The sequence below is a fragment of the Kogia breviceps genome, chromosome 11, assembly GCF_026419965.1.
Source record: "Kogia breviceps isolate mKogBre1 chromosome 11, mKogBre1 haplotype 1, whole genome shotgun sequence".
NCBI lineage: Eukaryota > Metazoa > Chordata > Mammalia > Artiodactyla > Physeteridae > Kogia > Kogia breviceps.
The window spans coordinates 83,674,510-83,691,898 of record NC_081320.1 but is presented as its reverse complement, the minus strand read 5'-3'; the positions used below and the strand labels follow the sequence as shown (position 1 = coordinate 83,691,898).

General features: G+C 51.5%; 1 protein-coding gene across 2 annotated transcripts in view; it reads right to left on the bottom strand.

Moving 5' to 3' along the window:
• The window catches only part of KIF3C (kinesin family member 3C), a 35,721-nt gene extending 18,332 nt beyond the window's left edge, over nucleotides 1-17,389 (bottom strand). Inside the window, exons 1-2 of one of the 2 annotated variants that reach the window (XM_067007947.1) lie at nucleotides 17,022-17,389; nucleotides 15,006-16,749 (exon numbers count right to left, since the gene is read on the bottom strand). In XM_067007947.1, coding sequence (XP_066864048.1) covers nucleotides 15,006-16,538 — 1,533 coding nt within the window. In that variant the 5' untranslated portion in view covers nucleotides 16,539-16,749; nucleotides 17,022-17,389. Of the gene's footprint in view, nucleotides 1-15,005 lie in introns of both variants that reach the window. The other variant, XM_059079196.2, reaches the window with a different exon arrangement.

Genomic DNA, 17,389 nt, shown 5'->3' with positions numbered 1-17,389 from the left:
GGTCAACCCACATGCACTGGCTAAGGGGCAGAGAAGCAGGGTCTGGGCATCTGGCATTGCACATCCTCCTGGCAGGAGGGATGGCTGGGTGTGAAGAGGGAGGAAGGAGGAAGGGAGCAGCTCTGCTTGTCCACAGAGGAAGCCCCCGACTGCTGCAGGCCATGGATAACTGATCCCTCTAACTGTAATGGCATTTGGGGGGACCTGGTATCTGGCCTGGTCCCCCATTCTAGGACACACTTGCCCACTCCAGCCCTGAGTCCTCACACTTCCCTTGGCATGTTATGTGGCCCTAGCGTTCTTCACTCTTTGCCACCGAATAGAAAGACACTAGTTCTCAAAATTGGTTGCATATTAGAATTGCCTGGCGAGCTTTTAAAACTCCCAGTGCCAGGCCACATGGCAGGGTTATCTTGGTCCCTTCCCCTCGCAACTGGCAGTGAGAACTCCCAAGCCAGATGCTCTAGGGGAGACTCTAGTAAGGAAGACACAGGGTGACAGCTGATGCCCTGCTTTTTCCTACCTGATGTGAAGACGGGATGAGGATGGAGAGAGAAGCACAGGGCAAGGCACCAAGAGAAAGAAAACCATTCTTTTCTTTGCCCCTGCTATGTGCCAGGTGTCTCACACTTACTTCTGCTAATAACGTTTGAGGCACTGAGTCTCAAACTTTGACGTACATTAGAATCACCTGGGGAGCTTTTAAAAGGCTCAGTGCCCAGGCTACATCCAGTTAAACTGGAAATGGAGGGGGCAGGTGGTGAGGTCCGGGCATTGTGGTTTTTAAAGGTTCCCAGGGGATTTCAGTGTGCAAATTTGGGAATCACTGCTTTTAGCAGTCCCCAGAATCAGCATTATCTGAGAACTTGTTAGAAATGCAGAATCTCAGGCCCTACGCAAACCTAGTGAATCAGCGTCCAAGACCCCCAGGTGACTTGTGAAACATGTTTTAAGTGGCATACTATTAACACCATCATTTTTCTGCTGAAAGCTCAAAGAGGTTAAGTAATCCATCCAAGGTCACATCACAGCTGTTCAGTTTAAATGGAGAATCCAGACCCAGGTCTGCCTGGCTCCAAAGCCCGTGCTCTTCCTACTGCAGACAATGTGTGGTGTGCTTTAGGAAGCAGAACCTGCTAAAAGAAAAGCAACATGTTTCCAGCAAGAGGAAATCATGTCTGACTAATCTCCAAGAGTTCTTTCAGGGACAAAATAGATTATTTCAGTCCATGGAGAAGCCAGTGGCCAGAACTTTAGAGGTTAAAATCCTCCTGGCAAAGTCCTACATCAGAGGTTACTCAAAGTCACGTGGGGGAGGGAGTGAGGAGACAGAGAAAGGGGAGAGGGACAAAGGAAAGGAAACAGAAATAAACAGGCACCTCTCTAGGTGGAAAAATGTCCAAATGTTAAATAGGGGTACTGATTTCCATCAGAAATCATGCAAGAGGGCTTCCCTGGTGGCGCATTGGTTGAGAGTCCGCCTGCTGGTGCAGGGGACACAGGTTCGTGCCCCGGTCCGGGAAGATCCCACATGCCGCGGAGCGGCTGGGCCCGTGAGCCATGGCCGCTGAGCCTGCGCGTCCGGAGCCTGTGCTCCGCAACGGGAGAGGCCACAGCAGTGAGAGACCCGCGTACCGCAAAAAATAAATAAATAAATAAATAAATCATGCAAGAAAGGGTGCACAGGTAAAATACCAACTTCACAGATGCCCCCAGATTCTTGCAGGTGGTAAAAAGCAGGAAAATTTCTAGGCCGTGTGAGCTGACCAAAAAATGGCAGATGAGCTTCAGAGTTTTACATTTTGGGGAAAAGTAATCTTCACTCTACTCACTAAATGATAGCTGTGGGGCTTCCCTGGTGGCACAGGGGTTGAGAGTCCGCCTGCCGATTCAGCGTACACGGGTTCGTGCCGCGGTCCGGGAAGATCCCACATGCCGTGGAGCGGCTGGGCCCGTGAGCCACGGCCACTGAGCCTGCGCATCCCGAGCCTGTGCTCCGCAATGGGAGAGGCCCGCGTACCGCAAAAAAAAAAAAAAAATAGCTGTGAGCGATCAGTTATAAACCAAAACAGAGGGAAAAGAGGGGAAGTAATTCTCTATTGTTCCCAGAAGCTAATAGCATCTGGCCAGGCACCATCACCAAGGCTTTTTGGAAACAAAACAAAAATCATTCTACCCTAATAAAAAACTATGATGCAGCTGAATCTGGAGTACTGTGTGTAGTCCCTTGCTGCATCTCTGGGGACTTGAAGGAGAGAGAAGATCCAGAGAAGGGCGGCTAAAACCATGCAAGGGCTATTATAAGAGACTAAAAAAATAGGACTCTTTAGTTGGCAAAGACAAAGAAAGGTTAAGAGGATGGACCTGGAAATTATACCATCAAAACAGGTGTGAAAAGGAAAGCTCCAGGCTTTTCCAATCAATCCCTGGTACAGAGAGTAAGAGCTTGTACCTTGAGTTTTAGAACAAAGAGAAGTTCTGTTTACAGAAGGTAATAAATTTATGGAATGTATTATCTCAGGGGTACTGGATTAAGTACCTCACAGTTCATTAAAGGATTCTGCGGACACATTTTTAACCTTTTATTGTCTTTCTCTGCTTTCAGAAAAAAACATTGCACTAACATCAAATAACCACAGAAATAAAACAAAATGGGAAAAAATTCATGTATTCCTCCTCATAGGTAACTAAATTTTTTAGGTAACGTTTTTCCCCAGATTTTTCCATATGCACACATCATTTTTTCACATCTATAGACATGGTATAAATATAAGCTTATGTCCTGCTATTTCCATTTCATCAAATATCTCAAGAATTTCCTGTGACTTCCATAAGGTTTATGATTATATGTTTAATGACTGCATAATGTTTAGAGTGGATGATTTATAATATATTTAATTAACCTCCATTATAAGATATTTTGGTTGTTTGGTTAATATTTACAATAAACACTCGTGCATAAAATTGTTTTGGCTGAGCAGCACGGCTTGTGGGACCTTAGTTCCCCGACCAAGGATTGAACCCAGGCCCTCGGCAGTGAGAGTGCCGAGTCCTAACCACTGGACTGCCAGGGAATTCCCAATTTTTTGCTTTTTTAGATGACTTTCTTAGAAGGAAATTTCAGGAGTGGACAAAGGGTTATAAACATTTCGTATATCTTAGAACATACTGTCAAGTTACCTTTCTAAACCACTGCCAGCAATAAATAATGGAACCATTTTCATTACAATGTCATTGTCATGAAGTATTATCATGATTTTCAATTTTGCTTAATAAGAGATATAAAATTGAGCCTCCCATTTATTTTATATTCTCTATACCTTTGCGGTAGGCTTGCAAAGGTCTGATCTCTCCTTTTACAAAATGCTCCTTTATGCTTTTTTTTTTTTGGCGATGTTAAAGTGAGGAGATGGACCTGATTCAAAACAATTCTTTGTTTGGCCCACACCTTCTCCAGCTGCCCACACCTATAGCTCAAGAAACCCATTTGGACATTATCAGGCAGAATTTCAGCTGCCAATCAGGCCTGGAATCTGATGCATCAGCCAAGACTACCAGGGCCTCCAAGTTCCAACCCTCGTCCCACTGCCACCCCCATGACATGATTCCCAGGACTGGTTTCTGTGCTGATTCTTGCGCATCAGGCTTCGTGTTAAACCTCTCCCTTGGACCTGGAAACCTCGCTTCAGGATGTCTCCTTCTGGCCGAGCCCTGGGCTCCATGAAGAGAGTTCCTGGATGATGCCTGACTGCCCGTATCACCCCATTCCATTTGTCTACTGCCCCTATGCTTCTCTGCCTAACCCTGCCCCGACACAGATGTGACTTAAATGACAACCGAATGTGCCTTATCGGTTTCTCGCCAAGTCTTGCCCACCGGCCCAGCCCACGCTGTCAGCCAAGCCTGCCTGACAGAACCTGCCTAGTGCTAGAAGACGGGGCTGGTCCTGGCACGAAATCTGGGGGTGGGCCCCAATCCAGGGGCAGGGTCTCAGTGCCCCCTTCTCCCCAGTCTCAGTTCATCGCTGCCTGTTTCACCCCCCCCGCTCTGAAATATGTCATGCATGGCTGCAGTTCTTTGCTTAGAAACAGCTTTTTTTTTTTTTTTTTTTGCTTTTGCTTTTCCCCATTTCTCAGAGGATACCAGTGGCCGTCTCCTCCTTTTCCTCAGAGATCTGTCTTTAACTTTACTCACGTAAGGAGGGCAGAGAGGGACAGGGATGCCTCAAATCCCTGGGCCCACTTCAGGCTAGGAGGGTACTAAGCAGAATATGGGGTTTCTAGTCCCCAGGAAAAGTTCCTAGAGCTCTTAGCTGCCCCAGTTAATGCTGCCCTTGTGATGTCTCAGGGCAAAAGAGTCCAGGTGGGTGGGGCCGGTGGACAGGACTGGGCTTGGTTCTACTGGTTCTAAATATGTCCATTGTAACTAAAAGGCCAGCAGAGGCTGTGGGCTGGAAAAGACAGGGCTGGGAGCTCCAAGGACACGGTCTGACTCTTGCAAGAGGGAAACGAATCACCGGATAACTAAGGTGACCTCAGGGAATCACCCCAACCCCCTTTGCTTTACAGATGACAAAACTGAGGCCCGGAGATGGAGAATTCTAAGCCTGGAGTCTCATAATTACGGAATCGGTATGTGTGTCTGCTCCTATATTGACTATGCACTCTCCAAATAATTTCCCAATTCAGTTAGGGTCCTTGATTCCAGGTATGAGAGGCAGGTCAGCTGCTGTGACAATTAACAGCCAAGATCACCACAGGGACCACGTCAGCTTGCAGAAACAGCTTGGGATATTCGGAGGCTCACCTTTTCCCATTCCAGGAGCAACTGAAGTGCAAAATCAGGAGGAGAAAGGAGACCCCAGCACTCATTAAGTGCTGATCTGGAAAGCCAGAATGGAGACAGCCAGGCCCAGACAGCCACCCTTCTGAGGAGATATCATCAAGGATGATTTTACAGAGAAGCCAAACAGGATCTGCGCTGCCATGCCAGCTAATCTATGACATTCTGCAGGAGACAGGAGTCTCAGATGCAACTTGCCATGTGCCTGTGGCTGGGCTAGGTCCTTTTTGCATTAATCATCCTATTTCATCATCACAAGAACCTTATGAGATAACGAGTATGATCCCCATTCGACATAAAAGGAAACTAAGGCTCAGACAGGTGAAGTGACTTGCTTGAGGTTATGGAGCCAGTAAGTGGCAGAAGTAGTATTTCCACACCAGCCTCCTAATTCCAAGTCCAGTGCCCTTTTTCTTGTTCCACAGCTTTCTCCTGGGTTCAGGCAGAAAGGTGCCTTGGAGAAAAGCAACATTTGGTCTTAGCACTTTTGCCAACTCAGGAACCATCAGGAAAGCTCAGGGCACCATTTCTTTCTCTTCCAGATGAAACAGGCAGGGTTCTGCTGAAGACGCTTCTGCCTGTGTGAAGTTCTTATAGGGGCCTCTGAGATAAGCGGGATACAGCTCTGAGCTGCGTGTGTGGGGGGAGGTCGTCAGTAATACTAGGGTACCCCAGAGAGGCTGAAACCCGAATGCTCACGGGAAGGGCCACCTTACAAGTTCCATGGTGGAAAGATGTAAAGGGCACTGGGCATGTCAGTCAGAGAACTTGAATCCTGGTACACACTCTACCCTCCTATTTGCTAAGAAATCTAGGGCATCAGCTCCTGGACTTCAGTTTTCTCAACTGTAAAATGGGGCAAATACCCACTAACCTTGCAGGCTTTGGGTAAGAATGGTGAGTTGCATAATAGATGTGGAACTACCTGGTAAATGATAATGTACAATCAAATGTCCGTGGTTACTTGCTGTTTCAGTACCTGATTGACATTTACCCACCGCTCATCACAAAGAGCAAAACAAAACTACTGCAACAGTCCTGGCTCCCACCTCTTAGGAAACACGGACATGCCTTCCATCACAGACCTGTTTCTCCTTTTGTGGCCACTGGCTATAGATCTCAAGGAACCAACAGTAAGGGAAGAAGAAATGAAAGAGACAATGGTGAGGGGAAGAATAGCGCTATTTTCAGTGGTTCTCTGCCTTGGGGAACATAAATCGGGAAACTGAGTCCGAGTTTCCTGTCTTGAGTCTCCTTGGATGGCTCCAAAAACTACATAAGTGGTCTTTCAAATGCTAGTGATTCTCTCATCAAGAAGAAGGAACAGGGCTTCCCTGGTGGCGCAGTGGTTGAGAGTCCGCCTGCCGATGCAGGGGACACGGGTTCGTGCCCCGGTCCGGGAAGATCCCACATGCCGCGGAGCGGCTGGGCCCGTGAGCCGTGGCCGCTGCGCCTGCGCGTCCGGAGCCTGTGCTCCGCAACGGGAGAGGCCACAACAGTGAGAGGCCCGCATACCGCAAAAAAAAAAAAAAAAAAAAAAAAAAAAGAAGAAGGAACAATTGGAGATCAGGAAACATATTGGCTGGGGAGTGAGGTGGTAAGCTGGACTCTACCTCCAGCCTTGCCCTGGACAGGGTACGGATGCCCAGAAATGCTTCAGTCCACCTGGGAGACAAGCAGGAAGAAAAAAATCAGCCCATCTACTTGAGTAAGGAAAACCACGAGCACTTCAGATCTGATCCTTACCTTGTCTTTCTCCCCTACTTCCCTCACTTATTTGTGTTGTGCTAAAGGGTTCCTCTCCAGCACCAGGGATGCAAACCCAGCCAGACAACAGAATGCAACAAAGCCAGCAATGGATGAGGCCAAAGGATCCGTAAAGTGCAGACTCAGTATATTTTACAGATCCTGGGTCATTCAGCCTCCAGCTTCCAGGCAGTGCTTGGCCATTCCTCTCCAGCCCTCACTGCCCCTCATCCACACTGCTCTCTCACCCTGGGCTCCTGACCCGCTGCTGCCAAGATGAATAGGCAAATGGGGCAGAAAGCAAGGAATCATCTACTGATCATTTCTTACAGTCCCTGGGAGGGGACGTGACTTGTCCAAAGTCACAGGATTACCAATAATTGGATATCATTAAAAAGTATTATCAACTCTGGATTCCCCTCAATTATTCACTTAAGCCAATCTTCCAACCATGTATTAACACATTTCTTTTACATATTTTTCTCCTTTAAAATTTTTAGATTTGGGCTTCCCTGGTGGCGCAGTGGTTGAGAGTCCGCCTGCTGACGCAGGGGACGCGGGTTCGTGCCCCGGTCCGGGAAGATCCCACGTGCCGCGGAGCGGCTGGGCCCGTGAGCCATGGCCGCTGAGCCTGCGCGTCCGGAGCCTGTGCTCCGCAACGGGAGAGGCCACAACAGTGAGAGGCCCGCGTACCGTTTTTAGATTTGTTTTTGTTTAATTAACAAAGTAATATGTGCTTGTTGTAAAAAAAAACTATAAAGTGAAAAATAAAAGCCCCCTTCCTATTAAAATCCCTAGAGATAACCATTATTAGTGAGTTCTTGTGGTTCATTCCAGAAACTTAAACAATTTAAAGACAAAGTTAACCCTATCTACTGATTCGTATTCTTGGTCATAGTGTTAAAAAAGACTTGTCGATTATATGAACGAACGGCTCTAGGCTGAGGTCAGAGGCTGGGGGGTTTGCATCATGTGGAAGAACAGAGCTGAGTTAAGCATCTGAGCAGACAAGAGCTCCCACTGGGGCCTATCAGCCAGGGATCTGGCGTGAAGCCTTCTTTTCTGAGTTGGTGATACAGTGTGGAGGGGAAGCTCGTGGGCTTTGCAGTCAAGCAGACATAGGCTCATATGCTGGTGCTAACACTTCACAGGCATGTGACCTTGGGTTGTTCCCTCGTCGTTACTGTGCCTTGGTATCCTCATTTGTCACGTGGAGATTGAAACACTACTACCTCACGGTGCTATTGTGAAGACTGAATAAAGCAATGCGAGAATACAGCGAGTACTTGGCATTAAACATGCACTAAAGAGATGGCAGCTACCGTTATTATTCCAGTTGTGGTTGTTATTATTATTCTGCTGGCTCACTTGAAGAAAGGAGAAAGCCTGCGGGTCCATTACCTATCACCGCAGAAACAGTTCAACCCAGGGCCTGGCGCCCCTCAGTTAAGTACATCTGAGAGGAAAAGGGAGACAACCAGAAAGTAAGTCGTTAGTCTGACCAGGATTTAATGCCCAGGAGTTCCTCGGGGTATTAAAAATTCTAGATATACTCCAAAGCACCAGTACAGGTGCCCTATAAGCTCTGAGCACAGGGGTCTGCCTTGTGCAGCTCCCATGTCTGAAGGGCTGGACTGGAGGGAAGCGAGACCATTTTCTTATCTACTCAGGCTACCTGATTCAGCAGCTCTCAGGCCCGGCTAGCCCCAGAGGTGCCCCAGACTGGCTAGGGACAGCAGGCTGGCAGAACACAGATGGCAGGGGGTTCCCTTCTCCCGCTGAATTCCAGGCCCTTCCTCCTAGTCCTCAGAGCACAATGAGAACATTATCACAGCCACTTCATCCAGTCTTGCGCTATCCGGGGGCTGGAGATGACTAAGCGCATATGATAATACACTCCACCAGCCAACACACAGCAAGAGACGCCCAACACTGGACTAAAAGGCCTGCTGAGCCCCAGCATAACTTGAATCCCAGAACCTCTGATGCAAATGTATTAGTCTTAAACGCTTCCTGCGGGTCCAATCTTTCTATTACCAAATGCCCCCAGCTCGTGGAAATTCTGTTAACTGACCACACCCACCAGGGAGACCAAGGAATGAAAGTTACCGCTCCCAACAGTGCCAAGAGGCCATGGACTCTGATCTAGATACCAGACCCAGCCTGGAGCTCTGGTCACTTGCTACGGTGAGGCTTCTTCTCTTAAGGATCATGGAGGACTCAGCTGGGATGGAGGTGCGGGTGCACACAATTCCCTGACAAGCCGGCCCTGTAAGTCTCAGAGTGTCTGGCGTGGGGCTGGTGTCCTTGGGGACATGTGGAAGGAACCAGGCCAGTCTGGGGATCGTAGACGCTCCCCAGATTATTGGGGAGTCTCTAGAGACTGGACACAGCCCTATTTGGAGACTAACCTCAAGATGAGGGGAGTGGAACGATACTATTTCACTCTCTCCTCCAGAGCATTTTCTCTCCCAGTTGGGGTTTCTTCTCCCCAGAAACACTGCTGTCCACCCCTTATGCACTCTCTTTCCTTCTTTCTTCCTGACTCTGTGACTCCATTTCTCTTTCCCCTTTTCACTGTCCCCCTCTACTTCTTTCCTGCCTTTCCTCCCATTTTCTTCTTTTCATTGTCTTTCTCTAATTGGCCAGGATAGAGAGCTGGAAATATCTCTATTATTGGTTGAATTCCTATATTAACATTTAAATCCTGTCACCTTAATTTTCAAAAAGATGAACCGAACATTTTATATTTTGCTTTAACAAATACTACTTTTAACAATTAAGGACTTTGAAGAGGAGGGGACTTTAAAGATCACCTAGTTCAATGGCTTTTCTGGTACATGAATCCCTTTAGAGCAACTGTGACATTCAGTTTCTCCTCGGACACTTCCAGGGATTGGAGCCCATTATTTCTAGAAGTAGATCAATTCTAACTATTAAGAAGTTCTTTACATTGAGCTTGACCTGCTCCCATAACTCCCACTCCCTGGTTACCAGGATAATCGAGGATACAAAAACAGTACAGTCAGCGGAAAGGCCGTGAGGTACATCCTGAGTTCAAAGTATGGGGTAGACGAGTTGGCTGTGAGGTTCTCCTATCTCTTGCTTAGGCAGGTGAGATTGATGACATATATTACAGCCAGACTCTGGCAGGCCTTGAATGCCAGACTAAAATGTGATGTGTTTAACATACCAGGAAGGTAGTCAAGTGAAAACATCCATTAAGCAGTCGAAGATAACAGTAATAAAGTCATTATTTATGAACACTTACATGCCAGGAACTGTGTAAAGTGCTTTAATGTCGATTATCATCCTCACAATAGAACTATGACATAGGTACCGTTACTATCCCATTTTATAGATGAGGAAACTGAGGTCTCAGAACTAGTAAAACCCAGGCCTGCCTGACTCTGATATCCATGCTCTGAAAACAGCACTCTACAAAAAAAGGTCAGCAAAGACCTGGACAGGAGACCTTGATTTGGGAGTCACTTACATAAAGGGAGAGAGGGTCCAAAACAGAGGGCCAGGGGTCTCATTCGAGCCCTCTTCTACAGAAGAGCCCCCAAACTCCACTTCCCGTCCTGTGCTTGCTTCTAAACTCCCCTGCTCCACCTCCTGCTGCCTACCGGACTCTTGTCACCTTAAATTCAACACGTTTACGCCAGCTCCTGTCATTTTTCACCACCTCCCCAGCAACCAGTTCCCAGCCCAATATTCCTGATTCTTTAAGCATAAAAGAGGATCCAAGTTTGTGTCAAACCAACCTGGGCTCAACTAGATTTGCCACATACAAACCATAAGGCCTTGGGCAAGTCATAAAACCTCAGTTTTCTCATGTATAAAATGGGAACACCTTTCATGGAAGGTGCCTGTAGGGATTACATGAGATAATTTGTATACAATATATGGTATAGGGCTTGGCTCGTGGCAAGTGTTAAGTAAATGGCATTATTCTTGCTATTATGATTGTTTCTCGGGCTTGACACTCCTCTTGCATAACTTTTTTTTTTTTTTTTTTTTTTTTGTGGTACGCAGGCCTCTCACTGTTGTGGCCTCTCCCATTGCGGAGCACAGGCTCCAGACGTGCAGGCTCAGTGGCCATGGCTCACGGGCCCAGCCACTCCGCGGCATGTGGGATCTTCCCGGATTGGGGCACGAACCCGTGTCCCTTGCATTGGCAGGCGGATTCTCAACCACTGAGCCACCAGGGAAGCCCTTGCATAACTATTTATGGTTAATGCCAATGCTGAGAAATGGGAGGAAGAAGAGGGACCCACAAACAGACAGTAAAAATTCAATGCGGTCTGTACTCTCTGTAGTGACCTCATCCCTCTGGCTTTGCGGGCAGCTTCTGCAGGGTCTCTTTCCCGTACCCACCACAGAGAGAGTTGGGCTCTAGCCAAGCAGCACCCCGCCCCCTCCCTCCAGACCTACTTACTTGGGGATCAACAAACAGTGCTGTTGTTTCTACCTCTTCCAGTCCCCCTGTCAGTTCCAGCCTGCATATTGTCTCATCTGCAGCCCTTGCCTCCCCTACCTACTCTTCTTTCCCTCCAAAGATCTAGGATCAAAGCTTTAGAAATCATCTAGCCCGAGCCCTCAAAAAATTAAGCTCAAAATTAAAACAGTCATCAAAAGATGCTCCTTGCACAATTAAAGTGGGCCTTCTCCCCATCAAGCTACGGGCGTCCCAGTCCTCACGGCAGTACGTGCATTTGTGCGCAAACGCTGGAGTTGCCATTGTGCAGAGGCATCACCTCAGCTGCGGGTCTGCCTGTGACTTTACCAATTCTCCCTACCTCTCAGGTCTAGTGTGCTATCAAGCCCCTCCTCCCGGAGACGTGAGGTAAGTATGGATGGCTAATGACTACCGATACACAGGGCACCGATGACAATCACAAACGCTCAGATATTTGCACACCCTCCCATCCCCTGAGGCCCGAGGTAAATATGAAAGGAGACTCCAAGGAGACAGGCATGGTGTTTGGACACAGTGAGGGGAGAACAAAGGGAACGGGGAGCCTAGAGGTGGCGGGCAGGGAAAACAGGCGAGACAGACTGTAAGATGAGTCAGAGAGAGTGAATGAGGGCACTGGGTCGCATCAGCTACCGCTCAGCTGCCCCCAGGGGTGGTGTGAACTGGAAGAAGGGAATGAGGGAGGCGACAAGGGGAGCTGTCGAAACTCAGAAAGTGGGAGCCGGAGTGTGTTGCAGATGGGGAGCAGAAGCTCAGCTAATTTCCAGGCGGGACCGGAGCTCCCGCCTTCGGAGCGCTCATCTTTCTCGCCTGGCTCTGTTCCCGGGGCTGCAGGGTTAGGGCAAGGCAGCCGGGATGGCAGGGGAAGGAAAGCGTTAAGCCAATGACAAAGATGTCAGTCCTAGGGGCTTCCCTGGTGGCGCAGTGGTTGAGAGTCCGCCTGCCGATGCAGGGGACACGGGTTAGAGCCCTGGGCCGGGAAGATCCCACATCCCGCGGAGTGGCTGGGCCCGTGAGCCATGGCCGCGGAGCCTGTGCTCTGCAATGGGAGAGGCCACAACAGTGAGAGGCCCACGTACCGAAAAAGAAAAAAAAAAAAAAAAAAAAAAAAAGATGTCATCACTGGACCCCTGCTTGGCAGACAGAAGCCACCCAGTGTCTGCTAATGCCCTCCACTGATGTAGTGCTTTCAACATATTTCAAATGCCCTCACACTAATGATCTCATTTAATCTTCAGCACAACCCTGTGAAATGGGCAGGCCTGGGATTCTCTCTCACATGCTCCTCCCCTCATTACCCAGTGGGTCCCTCAAGAGCCCTCAAATTGTTTCCTCTATCCTAGAAACATCCAACACTGAACCAGCAGTGCCTTAAGGACTATATGGATGTCGGGGTCCTCTATATAGGCTCTATTCAGGGCTTGCTGGCAGCTGTTTGTCCAGGTCTGGGTGTGACAAGAAGTCACAGGATGTGGAATCATTCCCCTCCCGGAATTTCCCAGGCAACCCTCCCCCTTCACTTATATCTGAAAGCCTGGCACATAATGACCATTTCACCCAGCCCCTGGCGAGCTGTGTCAGACCTCCCCTCAACAGGCCAATGGAAACCTGAGGCCTAGAGAGGCAAAGGCCTCTGCCCCCAGTCACACAGAGATCAAATGTGGAGGGGTCCGTGAAGACTTGGAAAGACCATAGGTCTGGGGCCATCAGAAGACCTGGGTTCCGGTCCTGGCTCCGCCTGCCTATTGGCCCAGGTCACGGAGACAGTCGCCAGCCCTGGTTTTCATCACTGTCAAATGGAGAGAGTAATACTCATCTCTTGAGGTGTCTGGGAGGATCCCATGAGATTAAAACATAAAAGAGTTACATAAAAATGAATTACTCTGATTATCAAGTAGCATAGGTAACAACCTCCGGACTCTGGTGTAATGGAAAGAAGCCGGACCAAGTATAAATAGTCTGGCTCTCCTTAACTCACCTGTGTGGCCCTGGGCAAGTCTGGGCCTCAGTTTTCCAAGGCCCGTGGCAGCTGTAAGATGGGGGGTTCTGTGGGCTATGCCTCTGGTACAAGAATTCTGGCTCTGGCCGCCCTGATCTCTTGACAGCCCCATTATCCGTGCCCCACATTACCTTAGATCCAAGAACCTTACTGAGGGAGCCAGGGAGCGGCCAACAATGGGAGATCCCATTGGATACTTCGCTTCATCCCTTCTACCCATTTGCTCAGGGCTGAAGTGCACTCTCTTAGCCTCCGTTGCCCCCCAGCTTTAAGGGTGGGTGGGGAAAGGGAGTAAGGGGTAGTGGTGGGGCTCTTGGTAATGATACTGATGACAGATTGCCCATGTAAGATTTCCCGGTGGGAAGCACTAGACTGCCTGGATTCCCTTCTTCCTCGGAGAGCTGAGTCTAACTGTCCTGCCTTTAACATCCTGCTTCTCCCAGGAGGACCCCAAATGTACCAATCCCTTTGAGTAAGCGGCTCAGCATAACCCTTGCTGAGCTCCTGGAGGTGAATTAAATACTAAATAAGCAAGGCCAGAGCCCCTGGTGTAGCAGCACATTCCCATAACACAGACAATGGCCTGTAGCTCATCTGTCCCTCTTCCAGCCGATGCCACTCTTCCTCCCAGGCAGGGCTCCCCTGCACCCCAGCCCACACTCCTGAGAGGGACTAAAAACTGGTAATGTTCTGCTCCCCCCAGCAAGTCATCAGCTCACGGTTCCTTGCGTTCTTCCTCCAACCCTCAGTGTTAAGGACTCCAGGGACCTGGAAATGCCTGGAACATTGAGTCATGGAATCTGCAGCATTGAAACTTAACAGGTCTGTGGTTGGCCAGGCAGGGGGCCTCTGCAGCTTAGTTCCAATGGGGCCTGGAGGCTTCCCCAGGGAAGGGAGCAGCTCAGGAAGGACGCCGAGGCCCTGACATCTCTCAGGGCAATGGGGAACTGGATCTTACTAGGATGAGGCCTGGGTGTGGGGGCCAGTTGGTTTGTTTCTCAGATCAGAAGAACCTCAGAGGTCACCCAGGCCAACCCTCTATTTTACAAAAAGGGAAACTGAGGCTTGAGGAAGGGAAGAAGCAACGTACACAAGGTCACTCAATGAGCTGTAGCAGAGCTAGGCCAAGACGCCAGGTCTCCAGCGTAGAACCCGGTGCTCTTTCCAACCTTCTGCGTGATCTCTTTCCTAAGATTCTAGGCAGGGGGCCCAGGCGACCACTGGACCGCTTTCACAGGGAGCAGAACCCATGTATAATCCTGCCCCGCCATCCAAGAACTGAAAGAGCCCAAGGGCCACTGGTTCCAGCTCAGCTCCGCCACTTTGTAGGATGGAACCTCAGTCATGTCACTTTTCTGAGCTTTAGTCCCTCACCTGTAAAATGGGGGTTTAAGAAGCAGGACCCCGGATAGCTACCGGAAGAATCAAATGAGATCATGTATGTGGGGCATTTTGTAAACTGTGAAGTGTCCAAACGTCAGATATTAAAATGGTGTGAGGTTTGATGGTGCTGCAAAGGGAGGATGTCACAAGGGAGGTGGCCAGGCAAGAGTGAGAACCCACACCCAAACAAGGCTGAGTGCCTGCCTGGCTGTCCACGGACCTGACCAACACTGGGGGCCACCAGCAGAGACTGACAGGCAGCAGGTCAGACCAGCCCGAGCTCACTGGCTTGAGAGACTGCCTGCTGCTTTGCTGTGTGTGTGTGTGTGTGTGTGTGTGTGTGTGTGTGTGTGTGTGTCCTCCTAGGCGCTCCAGGGAGGCTCTGCCTGGCAGTCCAGAGTCGCAGAAATTTGCCTGCCTTCTCCAGGGGAGCTCTCGGCAGGAGGGCAGAGACGCTTTGCTTCAAGCCAGGTCGCAGACCCTCAAAGAAAAGTCTGCCAGCGCGGATCCCTCTGGGGACCTGTGGAGAGTCCCTGCCCCCTCGGGGGCTCTTACCTTGTACTTGGCCGCGAGCAGCTCGGTGGCCTGCCGCTCCCGCCGCAGGCCTTCCAGCATCTTCTCCTTCTCCTCCAGCAGCTTCTGCTTCTCCTCGCTCAGCAGGCTGCGGTCGTCCTGGATGGCCGCCTTCTCCTCCTCCAGCTGCTCCTTTTGCTCCTCCAGGTAGTTCTCCATGTTCTTGTCCAAGGCTGCCTCCAGGGTGGGCTGGGGCGGGCGGCAGCTGTTGTTGTCCTCCTCCTCTTCGGCCACCCAGGCCTCCATCACCGGCCCCTCAGGGTACCCAGCCGGGGCCGACACGGCCTTCTTCCTACGGCTGCTCTTCCTCCGGAGCCGCTTTCCCAGCATCCCCTTCTTCTCCAGCTGGGCCTTCAGGCGGGCGATCTCCTCCTGGAATTCCCGCAGCAGCGTGTCCTTGGGGTCCTCGTTCACCCGGGGCTTGTTCTTGATGTTCTTGGCCCGGTTGGCGAAGCGCAGGGTGGAGAGGCTCTCATCGTAGCTGTGAGAGGCTGGCCCCAGGGTGGCCACCATGATGGTCTTGGCATTGCCCCCGAGAGAGTCCTGGAGCAGCCGGGTCAGCTTGGAGTCCCGGTAGGGGATATGGGCGCTCCTGTTGCCTGCCAGAGCAGCGATCACGTTGCCCAGGGCAGACAGCGAGAGGTTGATTTTGGAGGCTTCCTTAGGCCTCTCTCCACTACCGCCACCACCTCCACCGCCGCCACCACCCGTGGGCTGCGTGGCCGTCCCTCCAGCTGCGCTGGGGCCTGCCTTGTTCTGCCTCTCGCTTCCAGCCAGGTCCACGAGGTTGAGCTTGCCCACACGGATGTGGTCCTGGCCATCCAAGCCACGCTCGCTGCACTCCACGGTGATGACAAAGATGGCATGGGAGCGCGAGCTGACCTCATTCATGTGTGTGCTACCCACCGCCCGGGTCTGGTTCCCCAGGTTCATCACGTGCTCAATCTCCTTGACGTTCTTGGTGACGAAGGAGGACAGGTCCTTGATGTAGACGCCTGTCTCGGGGTTCTCCTTCAGCTCTAGCCTCTTGCCAGGCTCCTTGGAGAGCAGGTCCCGAATCTCCTCCTGGTAGATCTCCAGGTAGGAGGCCCGGACCAAGTACTGCTGGTTCTGGGAGCGCGAGATGTGGGTGAAGATATGCTCAAAGGCATTGGGGATGACCCCGCGCTGCTCGGGCTCCACCCAGGTCCCCTGCATGGTGTAGGTCTTGCCCGTGCCGGTCTGTCCGTAGGCAAACACGGTGCCATTGAAACCTTGAAGCACCGAGTCTACCAGGGGCCTCACGGTTTCATCATACAAGTCTGCCTGCTTGGAGCTGGCATCATACACGGCATCAAAGGTGAAGGTCTTGGGTAGCTCCCCTAGGGCAGCGCGGGGGTTCCGCAGTGTCACCTGGCCCAGTTTCACGTCCATGGTCAGGATCTGCTCGTGACCAGAAGCCTCCTCCTTCCGGCTGAGGGGGCGGCACCGGGCCACCACCTTCAGGGCCTCACTGGCCTTGGTTTTACTGGCCATCTTGCTGCTCTGTCCTTCCTGACCCCCCCACCCCTCTCCGCAGCCTAGGCGGTCCTGCTGTCCTCCCTAGGTCCGGATCGGTGGGGCCGGCCCAGCCCCCAGGCGCCGTTCTTCAATCCGCCTGTAGCCTCCTAGGGTGGGGATGCTGGGAGGTGGCCCCGTCGCTGCTGCAGTCCGGGCCTCCACCGCTCTCCGGTCCTCGCTGCACCGGCTGCGGAGGGAGAATTAGGCAGAATCGCCGGGCAGCCGCGGGAGCAGCGCCCGCCGAATGGCAGTACCCGGAGCCCGCCCCATGCTGGGGCAGCGGGAGCCCTGCCGTAAACAGCTACGGCAACAATGAGATAAAGGAAGAGGAAAATGGGATGGGGGTGGGCGGCGGAGCTGTCTTCTCCTTCTCCTCCTCCTCCTCTAGGGATCCATGGCGGGGGTGCTGCAGGTCTTGGGCGACCGGGGGTCCCGGCCCTCCCGAGGGCAGAGGCTCACCTGGAGTCCTCTCCCCCAGCTGGGGGATCATTCATTGCAGCCAGCGCGGCTGCCGCTGCCTCTGCCTCCTCCTTCCCCGCCGTCGCCACCGGAGAATGAGAGAGAAAAACAGAAGGCGATGGGGCGGAGCAGCGGCAGCGAGAGTGATGTTGCCGCCGCGCTGCGGCCCCAGCTAAGCCGCCCGGCTGGGGTGGGGCAAGGGGCGGGGCCGTGGGGCGGGAATCGCGAGCCCTGCGCCGCCAGTGCGCTGGGGACCCTGGTGCATGCCCGCTCGCACCCTCACAGACCCCTCCGGAATGACAAGCCTCTGGTGCCGACCCAGGTCCTGTGCGCACCAGACGGGTGCAGCGCAGCCACCGCCCGCCGTC